At 39.5% G+C, this 14,364-nt stretch overlaps 1 protein-coding gene across 6 annotated transcripts in view; it reads right to left on the reverse strand.

The window, feature by feature from the left end:
- Window positions 1-3,422: 3,422 nt before the first annotated feature.
- The window catches only part of LOC140197585 (long-chain-fatty-acid--CoA ligase 1-like), a 171,576-nt gene continuing 160,634 nt past the window's right edge, over window positions 3,423-14,364 (reverse strand). For all 6 annotated transcript variants that reach the window (XM_072257746.1, XM_072257742.1, XM_072257744.1 and 3 more), the window contains exons 19-21: window positions 12,765-12,866; window positions 8,462-8,533; window positions 3,423-4,104 (exon numbers count right to left, since the gene is read on the reverse strand). In XM_072257746.1, coding sequence (XP_072113847.1) covers window positions 3,964-4,104; window positions 8,462-8,533; window positions 12,765-12,866 — 315 coding nt within the window. In that variant the 3' untranslated portion in view covers window positions 3,423-3,963. The remainder of the gene's footprint in view (window positions 4,105-8,461; window positions 8,534-12,764; window positions 12,867-14,364) is intronic.

A 14,364-nucleotide genomic window follows, 5' to 3' on the forward strand; every position in this document is an offset into this window, starting at 1 on the left:
CTCCATTCCTTTCCTGCCCATATACCTATCCAGTTTTTCTTTAAGTAATATCGAACCTGCCTCTACCACTTCTACTGGAAGTTCGTTCAACACTTACTTCAAGCTCCACTGATAATTGACTTATCACTATATTCATGCCAGGAAAATATGCGCTGTGTGTTTAATATTAAATTCGTTAGATAAACCCTTTTAGAAATGAAATTGAGTGTATTAGGGTGGTGATTAACAACCCTCTCCCCCACCCGACAGAATCGCCAAAAAGGATTTGTAGAAAAAAATTGGCACATACACGCATGTGCACTGGTGCCCGCGCAAGGCTTCACGGTCATTGTAGTCTTTCTCGGGGTAAGCCGAACGTATTTGACTGCTACTCTTGCCCGTTGGCAACCCTACCCCCCCCCACCCCCGCCCCCCCGTTGGCCAGTCCGCAAGAATATTGTCAATATTAAACCGGTCCGCAGTGCAAAAATGGTTGGGGACCCCTACTTAATGTAACGGACAAGATTCAGTTTGACGTTTAAAGGACAACTTTGAAAACAAGCAGCATCTATAAGCAGACTTACTGGCTTACACTTATTGCTCAAGAGGTGCAATTTAAGACACTAGGTTGTTTAGTTTGGCTCATTTCAAACCAGACATCATTCGCTAAGTTGTTTAGTTCAAAGGAGCTTACAGATCAGATTGATATTATCACTTAGCATATCAAATAGCTGATCTCTTAATAGCTGGAAAGTTTACGCACTCTAGACACAGAAATCAGTGGAAACATGATCCATTCATTTACCCTGTCTAGTCCAATGGAATTATTGCACCCCATGCTTCAATGAGATTATCTCTCAGCCTGTGGTCTCACTAAGTCTGTTTACTATACCTTATACAACAACTACCCTTATTCCCCTTACAGCCTCATCACAGGGATCAGGCTGGCAAATCTTTCTTGCACTCGCTCTAGTCCTGCCAATTCATATAACAGCTCACATACACAACATTTCAGTTGTGATCTCACCAGGAATGTATATAATTACAATGATATTTTGAACCCCAATGCAGGTCTTCCTCAGGTTACAATAGGGTTAACCTTAACCCTAACCCATTTTGGAGAACGGTTTGCAAACTCAAGTAGTTTGTATGTCAGAAGTGAACAGTTCATCCAGTCTTCGTGAGCGAACCTGCCAAACACTTCCAGCTCTACATTGAAACATACAGTGAAATGTGTTGTTTTATGTCAAATCAAATCAGCGGGCATTCTGCTGGGCAGCCCACAAGAGTCGGCAGACTTCTGCAACACATGGCTTGCCCAAAACTCCAACCCGTACATCTTTGGAATGTATGAGGAAACCAAAGGAAACCCACGTGGTCATGAGAGAATATACAAAGTCTTTACTCTGATCGGTGATCACCGGTGCCATAACTGCTACACCACCGTGCTGCCTTCACCTGAACAATAACTTGCTACCACAGTAGCAGGTAATGGAGTTGGACTGATTTAGCACTGTATCAGACTCAAAGCAACATCACATAACAAAATATGGAAAAAATAAAGTTGTAAAATCTTCAATTAAATGTTACTGTAAGCTAAACTTTTAATTGTAAATATATTTAATATTAAATGGTTGGTTCAACAAGACTTTGAGGTCAACATGATCCATGAAGACCACTAATTCAAGCAATGCAATATACTGTACATAATTTGTTCCCTTACACATTAACTGGAACTAATTAAACATTTCCTTTCCTTTGTGCATTATTGTCTTAAGAGGAATGTGGGGAAAGCAAAGTATTTGAATTTGCATTGGTTAACTGCTTCAGTGCACCTAGTGCACAACTTACACCAACCAGCAGAGGCACATAAATACATATAAATTATCTTAAATAAACACAGAAAACTGGAAATACTGAGCAGGTCAAGAAGCATCTATGGAGAGAGAAAAACAGTTAACATTCCAGATCAACAGCCTTTCATTGGAATTCATAATGGTGACAATAGTTTTAATGAAAGGTCATAAATAGATAAGGTTAATTTTATCTTTCTTTCCATATATACATAGAACGTAAAATATAGAAACCTACAGCACATTACAAGCCCTTCAGCTTCAATGTTGTGCTGGCCATGTAACTACTCTAGAAACTGCTAGAATGACCCTACCACATAGCCCTCTATTTTTCTAAACTCTGTGTACCTATCCAAGAGTGTCCTAAAAGACCCTATTATATCTGCCCCACAACCGCCACCAGCAGTGCATTCATTCCAGGCACTCACCACTCACTCTCTGCGTGAAAAACCTACCGCAGACATCCCCTCTGTAACTCCTTTCAAGCACCTTAAAACTATGTTTCACCCCTAGGAAAAAGGATTATCCACACAATCAATGCCTCTCATCATCTTAGACATCTCTATCAGGTCACCTCTCATCCTCCATTGCTCCAAGGAGAAAAGGCCAAGTTCACTCAACCTGTTCTCATAAGACACGCTCTCCAATCCAGGCAACGTCCTTGTAAATCTCCTCTACACTATATACATACTAGTACATAGTATATACTAACCCACTTGCTGAAAATTTCCAGCATTTTGTATTTTGTTTCAGATTTCCAGAATTTGCATGTTTTGTTGATTTATGCATTTAGAGTTACAGCATGGACTGGGCCCTTACAGCCTTTCACATTGCACCTCCCAACAACCCCAGTTGAACCCTAGCCTAATCTCTGGTTGATTTTCAATGACCAATTAACAATTGTAAATGGTGTATCTTTGGACTGTGGGAGGAAACCAGAGCCTGCAGAGAACACCAACGCATTCCACGGGGAGGACATACAGATTCCTTACAAATGACATCTGAATTGAACTCCAAACTCTGACAGCCTGAGCCGTAATAGCATTGTGCAAACAGCTACACCAATGTAGTGCTCCAAAAAAAAAAAATGACACGTTGTTTAGAGATTTAAAAAATCAGGTAGAATCTTTCAGACATTAGAGGGAAAATTAATCTCAATTATTTTCTCCCACAAGGAGTGGAATGTGAAATCCTTCAGGAATTGACACATGTATGAATAGGAGTTTTACAGTGTAAAGAATGTAATCTTATTGCCAGCAAGTTTCAGCTACTTAGTCGTTTCCCTACATGCACGAACACAACACAATATACAATATACACCCAAATGAGAGAACGAAGTAAAGACCAGAAAAGTAGATCTTCATTTGCAAATACCTTCAGTTAGTGACTACAGGCTCTCTGAGGATGGCATATACGACCTATGAAAGAACTTACTACCTACTGTTATGGGTTGTGGAAGCAATCGTAAAATAGTACTTTAGCATGCAACAAGTTCTGTTATGCAATATATTTCACAGGGTAGCTATATCCAACTCATTTTGGCACAGCAAGCATATTTTTTGCTGAGTAATGCATAACAATGAACAAATATACAGAAAACATACTTTTTATTTTTATTTCACTGATAATTTGCAAATCTTCTTTAGGTTCTCTGTACAAAAACATCTACAATGGCAAGCCTTTTTAACATAATCAAATGTCAGGGAGATATAAATTAAACATGTAATTCCTGTTAAAGCTTTCAGTATTAATTTTCATTTCACTTTAGACATTTGTGCAACAGCTGCTGCATACATAGATATAAAAATTATGTTATTCAATAGTGCATTTGTGATAACTGTACATCCTTCCACACAAGTGCAACTTAATTTGTGCTTCCTTTTCATTTCAAGTTTGTGATGCCATTCCCCCATGAAAGAGATGAATGCTTCAAATATAAGGCATTTTGGAAATTAACAAATATATTTAAACAGTGATATGATCTGATATTTTTTGGCTCACAAGGCTTGTTGTACAAAATATGAATATATTTATACATATATATATTCTGGTAGATCATTGCAAAGCATCAGTTACTATTATCAAATTAACAAGGACACTAATTAGATTTGCCTCAAAAACGTGCACATGTTTATACAGCATGCTTTGCATAAAGTTCAGCAATGTGTGTGCTGAAGAATTTTCTTAGTTCTGCTCTCTTTGCCTTCATTGTTGGTGTCATAAGGCCACTTTGAACAGTTAGTATCTCAGGATAGAGATAAATATCCTTCACCTATTCAAATTGAAAGACACAAAGGCAAAGTCAAATCAAGTTTGTTATCATAGTACATACAGTGCCTATGAAAAGTATTCACACCCCCTTGGAATTTTTCATGATTTATTGTTTTACAACATTGAGGCACAGTGGATTTAACTTGGTGTTTTTGACACGGATCAACAGAAAAGATTCTTTCATGTTAAAGTGAAAACAAATTTCTACAAATTGGTCTAGTTTTATTACAATTATTAAACACCAAATAATTGATTGTGTAATTACCCACCTCCTTCAAGTCAGTATTTAGTACCTTTAGCAGCAATTAGTCTTGAGACTGTGTGGATAAGTCTCTATCAGCTTTGCACATCTAGACACTGCAATTTTTCCCCATTTCTTTTTTTAACAAAACTACTCAAGTTCTGTCAGATTGCATGGGGATCATGTGTGAACAGTCCTTATCAAGCCCAGCCACAAATTCTCAATTGGATTGAGGTCTGAACTCTGACTTGGCCACTCCAGGCCATTAACTTTATTGTTTTTAAGCCTTCATTTTGTAGCTTTGCTTTTATGCTTTGGCTCTTTGCCTTGCTAGAAAACAAATCCTCTCCCAAGTTGCAGTTTTCTTGCAGAATGCATCACATTTTCCTCCAGGATTTCCCTGTATTACGCCACATTCATTTAACCTCTACCTTCACTAGCCTTCCAGGGCCTGCTGCAGTGAAGCATCCCCCACAGCACAACACAGCCACCCTGCTTCATGGTACGGATGGTGTGTTTTTGATGATGTGCGGTGTTTGCCTTACACCAAACACAGCGTTTAGTCTGATGGCCAAGAAACTCAATTTTAGTTTCATCAGACCATAGAACCTTCTTCCAGTTGACTTCAGTCTCCCACATGCCTTCTGGCAAACTCTGGTGGGATTTCATGTGAGTTCTTTCTCCTCCAACAGTGGTTTTCACTTTGCCACTCTCCCATAAAGTTGTGACTGGTGAAGCACCTGGACAACAGTTGTTGTATGCACAGTCTCTCCCATCTCAGCCACTGAAGTTTTTGTAACTCCTCCAGAGTTGTCATAGGTATCCAAGGGATATTCAGAGACTTGGAAATTTTCTTGTATCCATCTCCTGACTTGTGCTTTTTCAATAACCTTTTCCTAGAGTTACTCAGAGTTCTTTTATCTTCGTGGTGTAGTTTTTACCAGGATACTGGCTCACCAGCAGTTGGACCTTTCAGATAAAGGTATATTTTTACTACAATCAATTGAAGCAACTTGTTTGCACACAGGTGATCTCCATTTAACTAATTATGTGACTTCTAAAACCATCAGCTGCACCAGTGATGATTTGGTGAGTCATATTAAAGGGGGTGAATACCTCTGAAATAAATTATTTGGTGTTTTATATTTGTAATTAATTTAGATCACTTCGCAGAGATCTGATTTCACTTTGACACCAAAGAGTCTTTTTCCATTGATCAGTGTCAAAAAAGCCAAATGAAATCCAGTGATGGTATATTGTAAAACAATAAAACATGAAGCCTTTCAAGGGGGAGTGAGGTAGTGTATATGTCACCATAAAATTCATTATTAAAGACATGTGAATGAAATTGTCAAAGTAAATTTGATTTAAATTTGGCATTAAGGGATAATTTACTTACTGTACTTCCAAAATATTTCACCTCTTCCACAAAGGTCCACCTATATTGGTCCTCTTCCCCTGCCCCTGGAATTCAACATTTTCTCACCAGGTAATATTCTGATTTAAAGTTCATGTTGACTGTCCCTCATTTCCTCTTCAGCTAACTGACATTCTACATCTTCCCTTCCATGCTAAGCACACTCCTATTTTCCACACCACTCTCTCTGTCCCACTCCCTTCCCATTTTAAATTCTTACCCTGCCCGATCTTATTCCCTTATCTATTCCTACACCAGTACTTTTGCCAGTCTCCTCTGCTAGCTGGTAGGTTGACGGGTGATGGCAAATTATCCCTGGTGTAAATGGATGGTAGGAGAATCAGTAGTTAGAATGGACATGTGAAAGAGAATTGGTTATGATTAGAGGACACTGATCCTACTGGGGATTAAAAACCAAAATTTTCAATATTACAAAAGCGTCTAAAGTTGCTATATAAAGAAAAACAGAAGTATCCTCAATTTCATTAATGTAGAAGAGATAGTGCATTGGGAAATCGCAGCTCATCACAATAATTTCAATCCCACAAGAGAATAGTGTTTCAGTTTTTTACAGAAAATAGACAAGCTGAAGCATGGAAGGCATTGTTCAAACCACAAGGTGAAGTATGGAATGTGATGGTCAAACCACTTGTTTAATTTCATTAGTCGAGAGGTCTGGAGTAAAAATATTACATATAGTCAGGGCCCATTTAGGAAATTTGGATAGTGTGTTTTTCTTAAAGACTATCTAGCTTTCTGCCTTTTCTTGGAGCTGTGACCATTCAGATCTTTGCCAGCTTTGGTTAATACATTCTTAGTCTCATCAACAATACGTCTGCGTTAACATGAAAAAAAAAGAGTTGATTTGGATGAGTATGTAGGTGGAATGAATCAGAATCAGGTTTAATATCACCAACATACGTTATGAAATTTGCTGTTTTGCGGCAGCAGTACATTGCAATACTTAATAAAAATGATAAATTACAATTAAATATATATATTAAATAAGTAGTTTAAAAAGAGAGCAAAACAAAGTGAAGTTGTGTACATGGATCCATTGCCCATTCAGAAATCTGAAGGCAGAGGGGAAGAAGCTGTTCCTGCAACATTAGTAAGAGAATGACACCAAAATTGGTGATGTAGTGGACAGCGAAGTTTATTTACGGTAACAATTGCATCTGGATCAACAGGAAAAATGGGCAAAGCAATTGAGGTGGAAATTTAACTCAGATAAAAGAAAAATTATGCATTTTTGGAAATTAAACCAGGACACAATAAAAGATGGGGCTTTGGGCTATTGTAGAACAGAGACACCCCAGGGTAGAAGTACTTAAAATTCTACGATGTGAGAGAATTAGGCCATTTGGCCGATTGACTCTGCTCCACCATTCAATCATGGCTGATTAGCTTTCAATACCATTCCCCCACTTAATCCCCTTATCGATCTCTACCTTTAATACACCCAACAACTTAGCCAACAAATTCCACAGATTCACCATTCTCTGGCTGAGAAAATTACTCCTTACCTCAGTTTTAAAGGGACATCCCTTTATTCTATGGCTCTGCTCTTAGATCCTAGACACCCCAACTAATGGAAATATACTCTTGTACGACCATCTATCAAGGCCCTTCATTATCTGGTAGGTTTCAGTGAGATCCTCCTATCCTTAAGATCACCAATAAGAAAAGGTTCAAAGATGGTCAGGTTCCTGAAAGTGGCCACACAGCTAAACAAGATAGTAAGGACAGCATATGGCACATGTGTCTTCAGAGGACAAAAATTTGGATTTCATTGTTATACCTAAACAAGATGTTTGTGAGATGGGATTTGGTGTACTGTGTGCAGTCACTATACTATGGAAAGGATGTGATTAAGCTAAAGATTCACAAAAATATTGTTGGTATTGGAGGGCTCATGTTATAAGGAGAGAGGAGACAGACGTGGACTGTTATCTGTGCTGCATCAGAGCCTGAGGGGTATGCTTGCAGTTCCAGTGGCCTGGGTTCAATTCCTGCCACTGTCTATAAAGAGCTTGTACGTCCTCCCCATGACTGTGTGGGTTTCCATTGGGTGTTCTGGTTTCCACCCACAGTCCAAAAACATACTGGTTGACAGGTTCATTGGTTATTGTAATTTGCCCCATGATTACACTAGCGTTATGCTGGAGGATGCTGGGCACTGCATCTCAATAAATAAATAAACGTACAGTTGTTTAGAAAATCATGACGGTCATAGATAAGGTGGATGATCACCGTCTTTTTCCCAGCACAGGGAAGAACTACAGGGCATAGGTTTAAAGTGAGTGGGGAAACATTTAAATTGGGCCCGAGGATCAAATTTTTCCATATGGAGAGTACTGGGTACAGGGAACGAACTGCCAGTGGAAATGGTGAAGTTTGAAATGGGAACAATGAGAAAGTTTGAAAGACATTTGGACAGGTGCATGAACAGGAAAGATTTAGAGGAGCATGAGCCAAACAAAAAAAAGGTTCAAGTTGAGATAGGTGCTTCAGCGTGGAAGAATTGGGCCAAAAGGCATGTTTTCCACACTAATAATACTATGATTATGACTCCATCAGAAACTCTCTCCTTAAGTAATGCAAAGGGAAGTTACAAAATTTGGAGGAAGGAAAGAAGGAAGGATATTAAAGATTAATTTTAAAGATATGGCACAGCCAGTAAAACAGTTGCATGCTTACTTGTTCAAATGTTTTCAGTCCAGCTTCCTTCCCAATCGTAAGCAAATTTACTAAAATAGCATCCTTTAAAGCCTAGACAAAATAAAAGGGAACATGAACATACAGAAAGAAAATGGTTAAGACAAGTGGAGGAACAACAATTAATATACCATGGATTCTGGTTCATTGAGACCAGTACATTTTGGCACAATTAAGCAGCTACCCCAACTAGCCAAAGTTTCACAGAAATTAATTAAAAAGGTGCAAAATAAATCACTGCTGTATAACTGAGTAACAAATTATATATTTAAATGAAATACAGATCAAATTAGAACACTAACAATACAACCATAATACTATAAAACTGTGTATTGGTTCCTAACAGCTATCAGCAAAGGAATTCATCCAGTTTACACTGCTTTGTTCTTTTGATTGACTGAAAATGAAAACACAAATCAGTGCGGACATCTAGTGTAGATAATGGACTGCCTTCATACAATGCTTTTGATGACTGCATTCTCCAAACCTTCATTTACATTGTCACATTGAAGATGATTGTCGATACCTTCAAATTCTTCAAAGTTCCTAACTTGCTGAAATAGCAAATTCATTTAATTTTCACTCCCAGCCATTTCTCGCATCTCCATGCCTGAATGGTTGAAACCGCAGTGAGTAAAACACTTTTATTCTCTTACTGCTTATTTCTCATCAAAAATCACTGTTCTTTGAACAGAAACACACACAACTGATGCTATTGAAAAACTCTTTTCTCTAAGCACAGTGTAGTATCTAACGGCCACACATTTACATGTGACCAACACCAGTCAGAAACTGTTTGGCCTGTGACTAGTGGTGTGCTGTAGGAATCAGTTCTGGGTCCATCATTTGTCATCCACATTAATGTTTTCAATGACAATATGGCAAATTGGATCAGTAGACTTGCAGATGACACCAAGTTTGGGGACATAGTGGATAGTAATTAAGGTTATCAAGGATTGCAAATTGACGTGGACCAGCTGTGGAATTGGGTTGCAAAATGGCAGATGGTATTTAATTCAAACAACTATGAGGTTTTGCACTCTGGAAAGATCAATCAGACAAAAACTTACACAGTGAATGGTAGGGCACTGAGGTGTGCGGTAGAACAAAGGGATCTGGGAATATAGATCCACAGTTCCTTGAAAGTCGCATCACAGGGAATGAGGTTGAAAAGAGTGTTTTTGGAGCATTGGGCACAGAGTTCAGGAGTTAGGATTAATGTTGAAGTTATACAAGACATTACTTGAAGTATCATGTGCAGTTTTGGTCACCTACCTACAAGAAAGAGAAAATTTATAAGGATGCTGCCAGGTTTGAGTTACAAGGAAAAGTTGAAAAAGTCGGGATTTCATTTACTGGAGCGCATTTGAATGAGGGAAGATCTGAAGAAGAATATAAAATGAGGGGTATAGATAAAGGTAAATACCTGAAGCTTTATTTGTCATGTGTATATTGAAACAGAGTGAAACGTGTGGTTTGCGTCAATGTCCAACATCTCCAAGATGTGCTGGGGGCAGCCCACAACTGTCGCTATGCTTCCAGCACCAACAGAACATGCCTGCAGCTTACTAACACTAACTTGTATTATCTTTGAAATGTGGGAAGAAACCAGAGCATCCAGAGGAAACCCACACTGTATGTATGGTTCTTGTGGGAGAGTTTTAAATTGGACTAGGGCAAATTACGAGGGCATTAAAGAGAGAGCTCATAGTTAATTGGGAGCACCTTTTTCCCTGGCAAGTCCATGTCAGACATGTGGAGGGTGTTTAAAAATCAACTGCACAGAGCATAGGAAAAGTATGTTACTGTCAGAAGGACAGACAGGGATGGAAAGATAAGAGAACCTTGGATGTCCAGAGAGGTGATGAATTTAGTCAAGTAAAAGGAAAAGTATGTAAAGCTTAGGAAGTTAGGATCAAACAAAGCACATGAGGAATATAAAGAATCCTGGAAAGAATAAAGAAGGGAATGAGGAGAGCCAGGAGGGAGTATGAAAAGTCCTTAGCAAGAAGGACAAGGTGAATCCCAAGGCAATCTATACATACATCAAGAACAAGAAGATGACTAGGGGGAGGATAGAACCACTCAAGGATAAAGGGGGCAACATTTGTTTCGATGCAGAGAATATGAGTGAGGTACTTAATGAGTGCTTTGCTTCAGTATCTACCAAGGAAAAAGATATGGAGGACCAGGAGATCAGTGCTGAGTGTACAAGTACATTAGGAGACTTAGAGGTCAAGGAGGAGGAAGTGTTGGGCCTCCTAATGAGTATTAAGATGGACAAGTCCCCAGGGCCTGATGGAATTTACCCCTGCTTACTAAAGGAGGCAAGAGACAAGACTGCTAGGGCCTTGACCAGTATCTTCATGTCCTCTCTATGCATAGGCGATGTCCCGGAGGACTGGTGAGTGGCTAATGTTGTATCTCTGTTAAAGAGGGGAACAAGGAAAAGTCCTGGGAACTATAGACCAGTGAGTCTCACATCAGTTGTAGGAAAATTGCTGGCAAAAATTCTTAGGAGTCAGGATATATAAACATTTGGAAATCCATGGCCTAATTAGGGAGGCCCAGCATGGCTTTGTACAGGGCAGGTTGTGTCTTGGCAACTTGATTGAGTTTTTTGACAACATGATAAGCGAGATTGACGAGGGCAGGTAGGTGGATGTTGTCTATATGGATTTTAGTCAGGCATTTGACAAAGTCCCTCATGGGAAGCAAATCCAGAAGAATAAGATCTGCAGCAAATTAGCTGTTTGAATTCAGAACTGGCTTACGCATAGAAAACTGAGTGCAGTGGTTGAAGGGACATTCAGTCTGGAGGTCTCTAATTAGTGGTGTTCCACAGGGATCTGTGGTGGGACCTCTGATGTTTGTGATGTACAGAAATGTCCGGGATGAAAATGTAGATGGGTAGGTGAGTAAGTTTGCAGATGATACTAAGATTGGTGGAGTTGTGGACAGTGTGGAAGACTGGCAAAGAATACAACACAATGTAGATCAGTTACAGAGGCAAATGGTTCTCAACCCAGATAAATGTAAGGTGTTGTACTTGGTAGGGCAAATGCAAGGAGACAGCACGCTGTTACAGGCAAGATCCTTAACAGTGTTGCTGAGCGGGAGATCTTGGGATCCAAGTTCATAGCTCCTTGAAAGTGGCTACACAGGTTGATAAGGTGGTTAAGGTGGCTTATGGAATGCTTGCTGTTATTAGTCAAGGCACTGATTTCAAAAGTCAAAAGGTTATGTTGCGACTTTATTAAACGCTGGTTAGGCCACATCTGGAGTATTGCATATAGTTCTGGTCACCCCACTATGGGAAGGATGCTGAGGCTTTGGAGAAGGCACAGGAAAGGTTTATTAGGATGCTGGCTGATTTAGAGGGCATGTGCTATCATGAGAGGCTGGATAAACTTGGGTTGTTTACTCTGGAGAGCTGGAGGCTGAGGGGAGATTTCATAGAGGTTTGTAAGATTAGAGTAAACAGGGAGTATGTGTTTACCAGGATTGAAATGCCTAATACCAGAGAGTATTGAATTGAAGGCAAGTTGGGGTAGGTTTAAAAGGGGATATGAGGGGCAAGTTTTTTTTTTAAACTCAAGAGTTGTGGATGCCTGGAATGTGCTGCCTGTCATGGTGATAGAGGTAAATACATTAGAGGCTTTTAAGAGACATTTAGGTAGGCACATGGATGTAAGGAAGATGGACAAATATGGGCATTGTGTAGGTAGGAAGGATTAGTGTTTGGGTGTTTTTGATTTGCTCTTTAGCTGGTTCGGCACAACACTGTGGATCGAGGGGCCTGTTCCTGTGCTGCACTGTTCTATGTTCTATACAAACTCCTTACAGGCACGGGTGGGAACTGAACATCGATCTTACAGTTTGACTATAAAGCATCACATTTATCACCCCACTACCTTGCCGCCCTTTAAGAGAAGTTTCGACAAATACATAGATAACAGAGGTGTGAAGGGCATTAATCCAAATGCAGGTAAATGGGACAAGCCAGAACATAGACCAAAGGGCCTGTGTCTAGGCTCTAGTGCTCTATGATTCTGACTATTATTCCGAGGCAGTGAAATGTGATAGAGCACCATGAGAACACAAAGTAATTCATCTCTACCCAACTCTACTTATCCTGAACAGTGATCAAACAGGAATATACCCTGTAACATACTGCAAACTTCTGCTACCATTTCAATCAAGGGGAATGAAAATAAATGTGCAACTTTTTTTTTAAGTTTAGTGAACTCACTGTACAAATGGATCTTTAGATCACAATACTTGCCTCGTTTTTACATAAATCTTCAAATGATCCTTTAATGTTCCTCTTTAGGGCCCAGTCAGTTAACACCTCAGAATCAGGTATCACAATTCCCACCAGAAAAGCCTGCAATACAAGAAATCAGTACATCATTTCATGTTTCTAGCTTACACCAATATTATGTAAAAAGGTGTTTTTTCACAGATCATTGTTGGATTCAAAGGATTTCTGGCAAAGTATCTTTTAATCATTGTAGGGAAAAGTAAGAGTCCCAATAGAGTGTGAGTGTGAGTGTTTAATTTCCCCTCACTGCCCCCAATACCAAAATATACAGAGAAACATACATTTAAAAAGGGACCAGTCAATTTTCCAACGTCTATTTGCAAACATGTATACAGAAGATGCTTGATGTTCCCACATTCTGGTGTCTTCTTTAACTTTCTACTGCAAACAGTGCAGAATGATTAATTTCTATAAGATCATAAGACAATGGAGCAGAATTAGACCATTGAGAGTGCTCTGCCAATCCATCATGGCTGATGTATTATCCCTTTCAACCCTATTCTCCTGCCTTCTCCTGTAACCTTTGATGCCCTCAATAATCATAGACTTATCAACTCTGCTTTAAATATAGCCAATAACTTGGCAATGAATTCCACGGATTCACCACCCTCTGGCTGAAGAAATTCCTCATCTGTTTGAAAGAGACGTCCCTCAATTCTGAGACTGTGTCCTCTAGTCTTAGACCAACCTACTGCAGGAAACATCCTCTCCACATCCACTATATCTAGGTCTTTCAATTTTTGATAGGTTTCAATGAGTTCCCACTTCATTCTTCTAAACTCCAGCGAGTACAGCCCTAGAGTCATCAAACATTCCTCCTTCCTGGAATCATTCTCGTGAAACCTCTACTGGACCCTCTTCAATGCCAGCACATCCCATCTTAGATAAAGGGCCAAAAGCTGGTCACAAAAATATAATCACAAAGAAGAGAAAATTTGCAGTTGCTGGAAATCCAAGCAACACACGCACACAAAGTGTTGGAGGAACTCAGCAGGCCACGCAGCATCTATGGAAAAAAAGCACAGCCAAAGTTTTGGGCGGAGACCTTTCATCAGGACTGGAAAAAAAATGAGTCAGAATAAGAAGGTTGGGGGGGGGGGGTGGAATTGGTGTTGCACAAAAATCAGTGTGGTCTGATCAATGCCTTGTAAAGCTCCAGCATTACAGCCTTTTCCTTTTCAAAGGAGAGAGACCATATGGTTCCAGAAATAAGTGATTTTAGTTATCAAATTATGTTGGAAAAGTTGGGGCTGATTTTCTTGGGGACAAAAGAAGTTGAGAAAGATTTAAAATTTATACCTCTAAGATTATAACACTTTCAAATAAAACAGGCAAATAAAAACTATCTTAACACAGTATTGATACAAGGACTACAGAACAATGCAAGGTTCTAAATGAGAGATACATCACTACCCACCAACTCCGTCTGGTACCTCTTGCCTGTCTGTTTGTGTGGCATAGGCCTAACCAGCTACCTCTGAAGCCACATGAAAACACTGGAGGTGCACCACCAATACTACATCTCCACTCCCAGTACCTCCCTCCGGGACAAATTCTCCAA

The sequence above is a fragment of the Mobula birostris genome, chromosome 5 (assembly GCF_030028105.1).
Source record: "Mobula birostris isolate sMobBir1 chromosome 5, sMobBir1.hap1, whole genome shotgun sequence".
NCBI lineage: Eukaryota > Metazoa > Chordata > Chondrichthyes > Myliobatiformes > Myliobatidae > Mobula > Mobula birostris.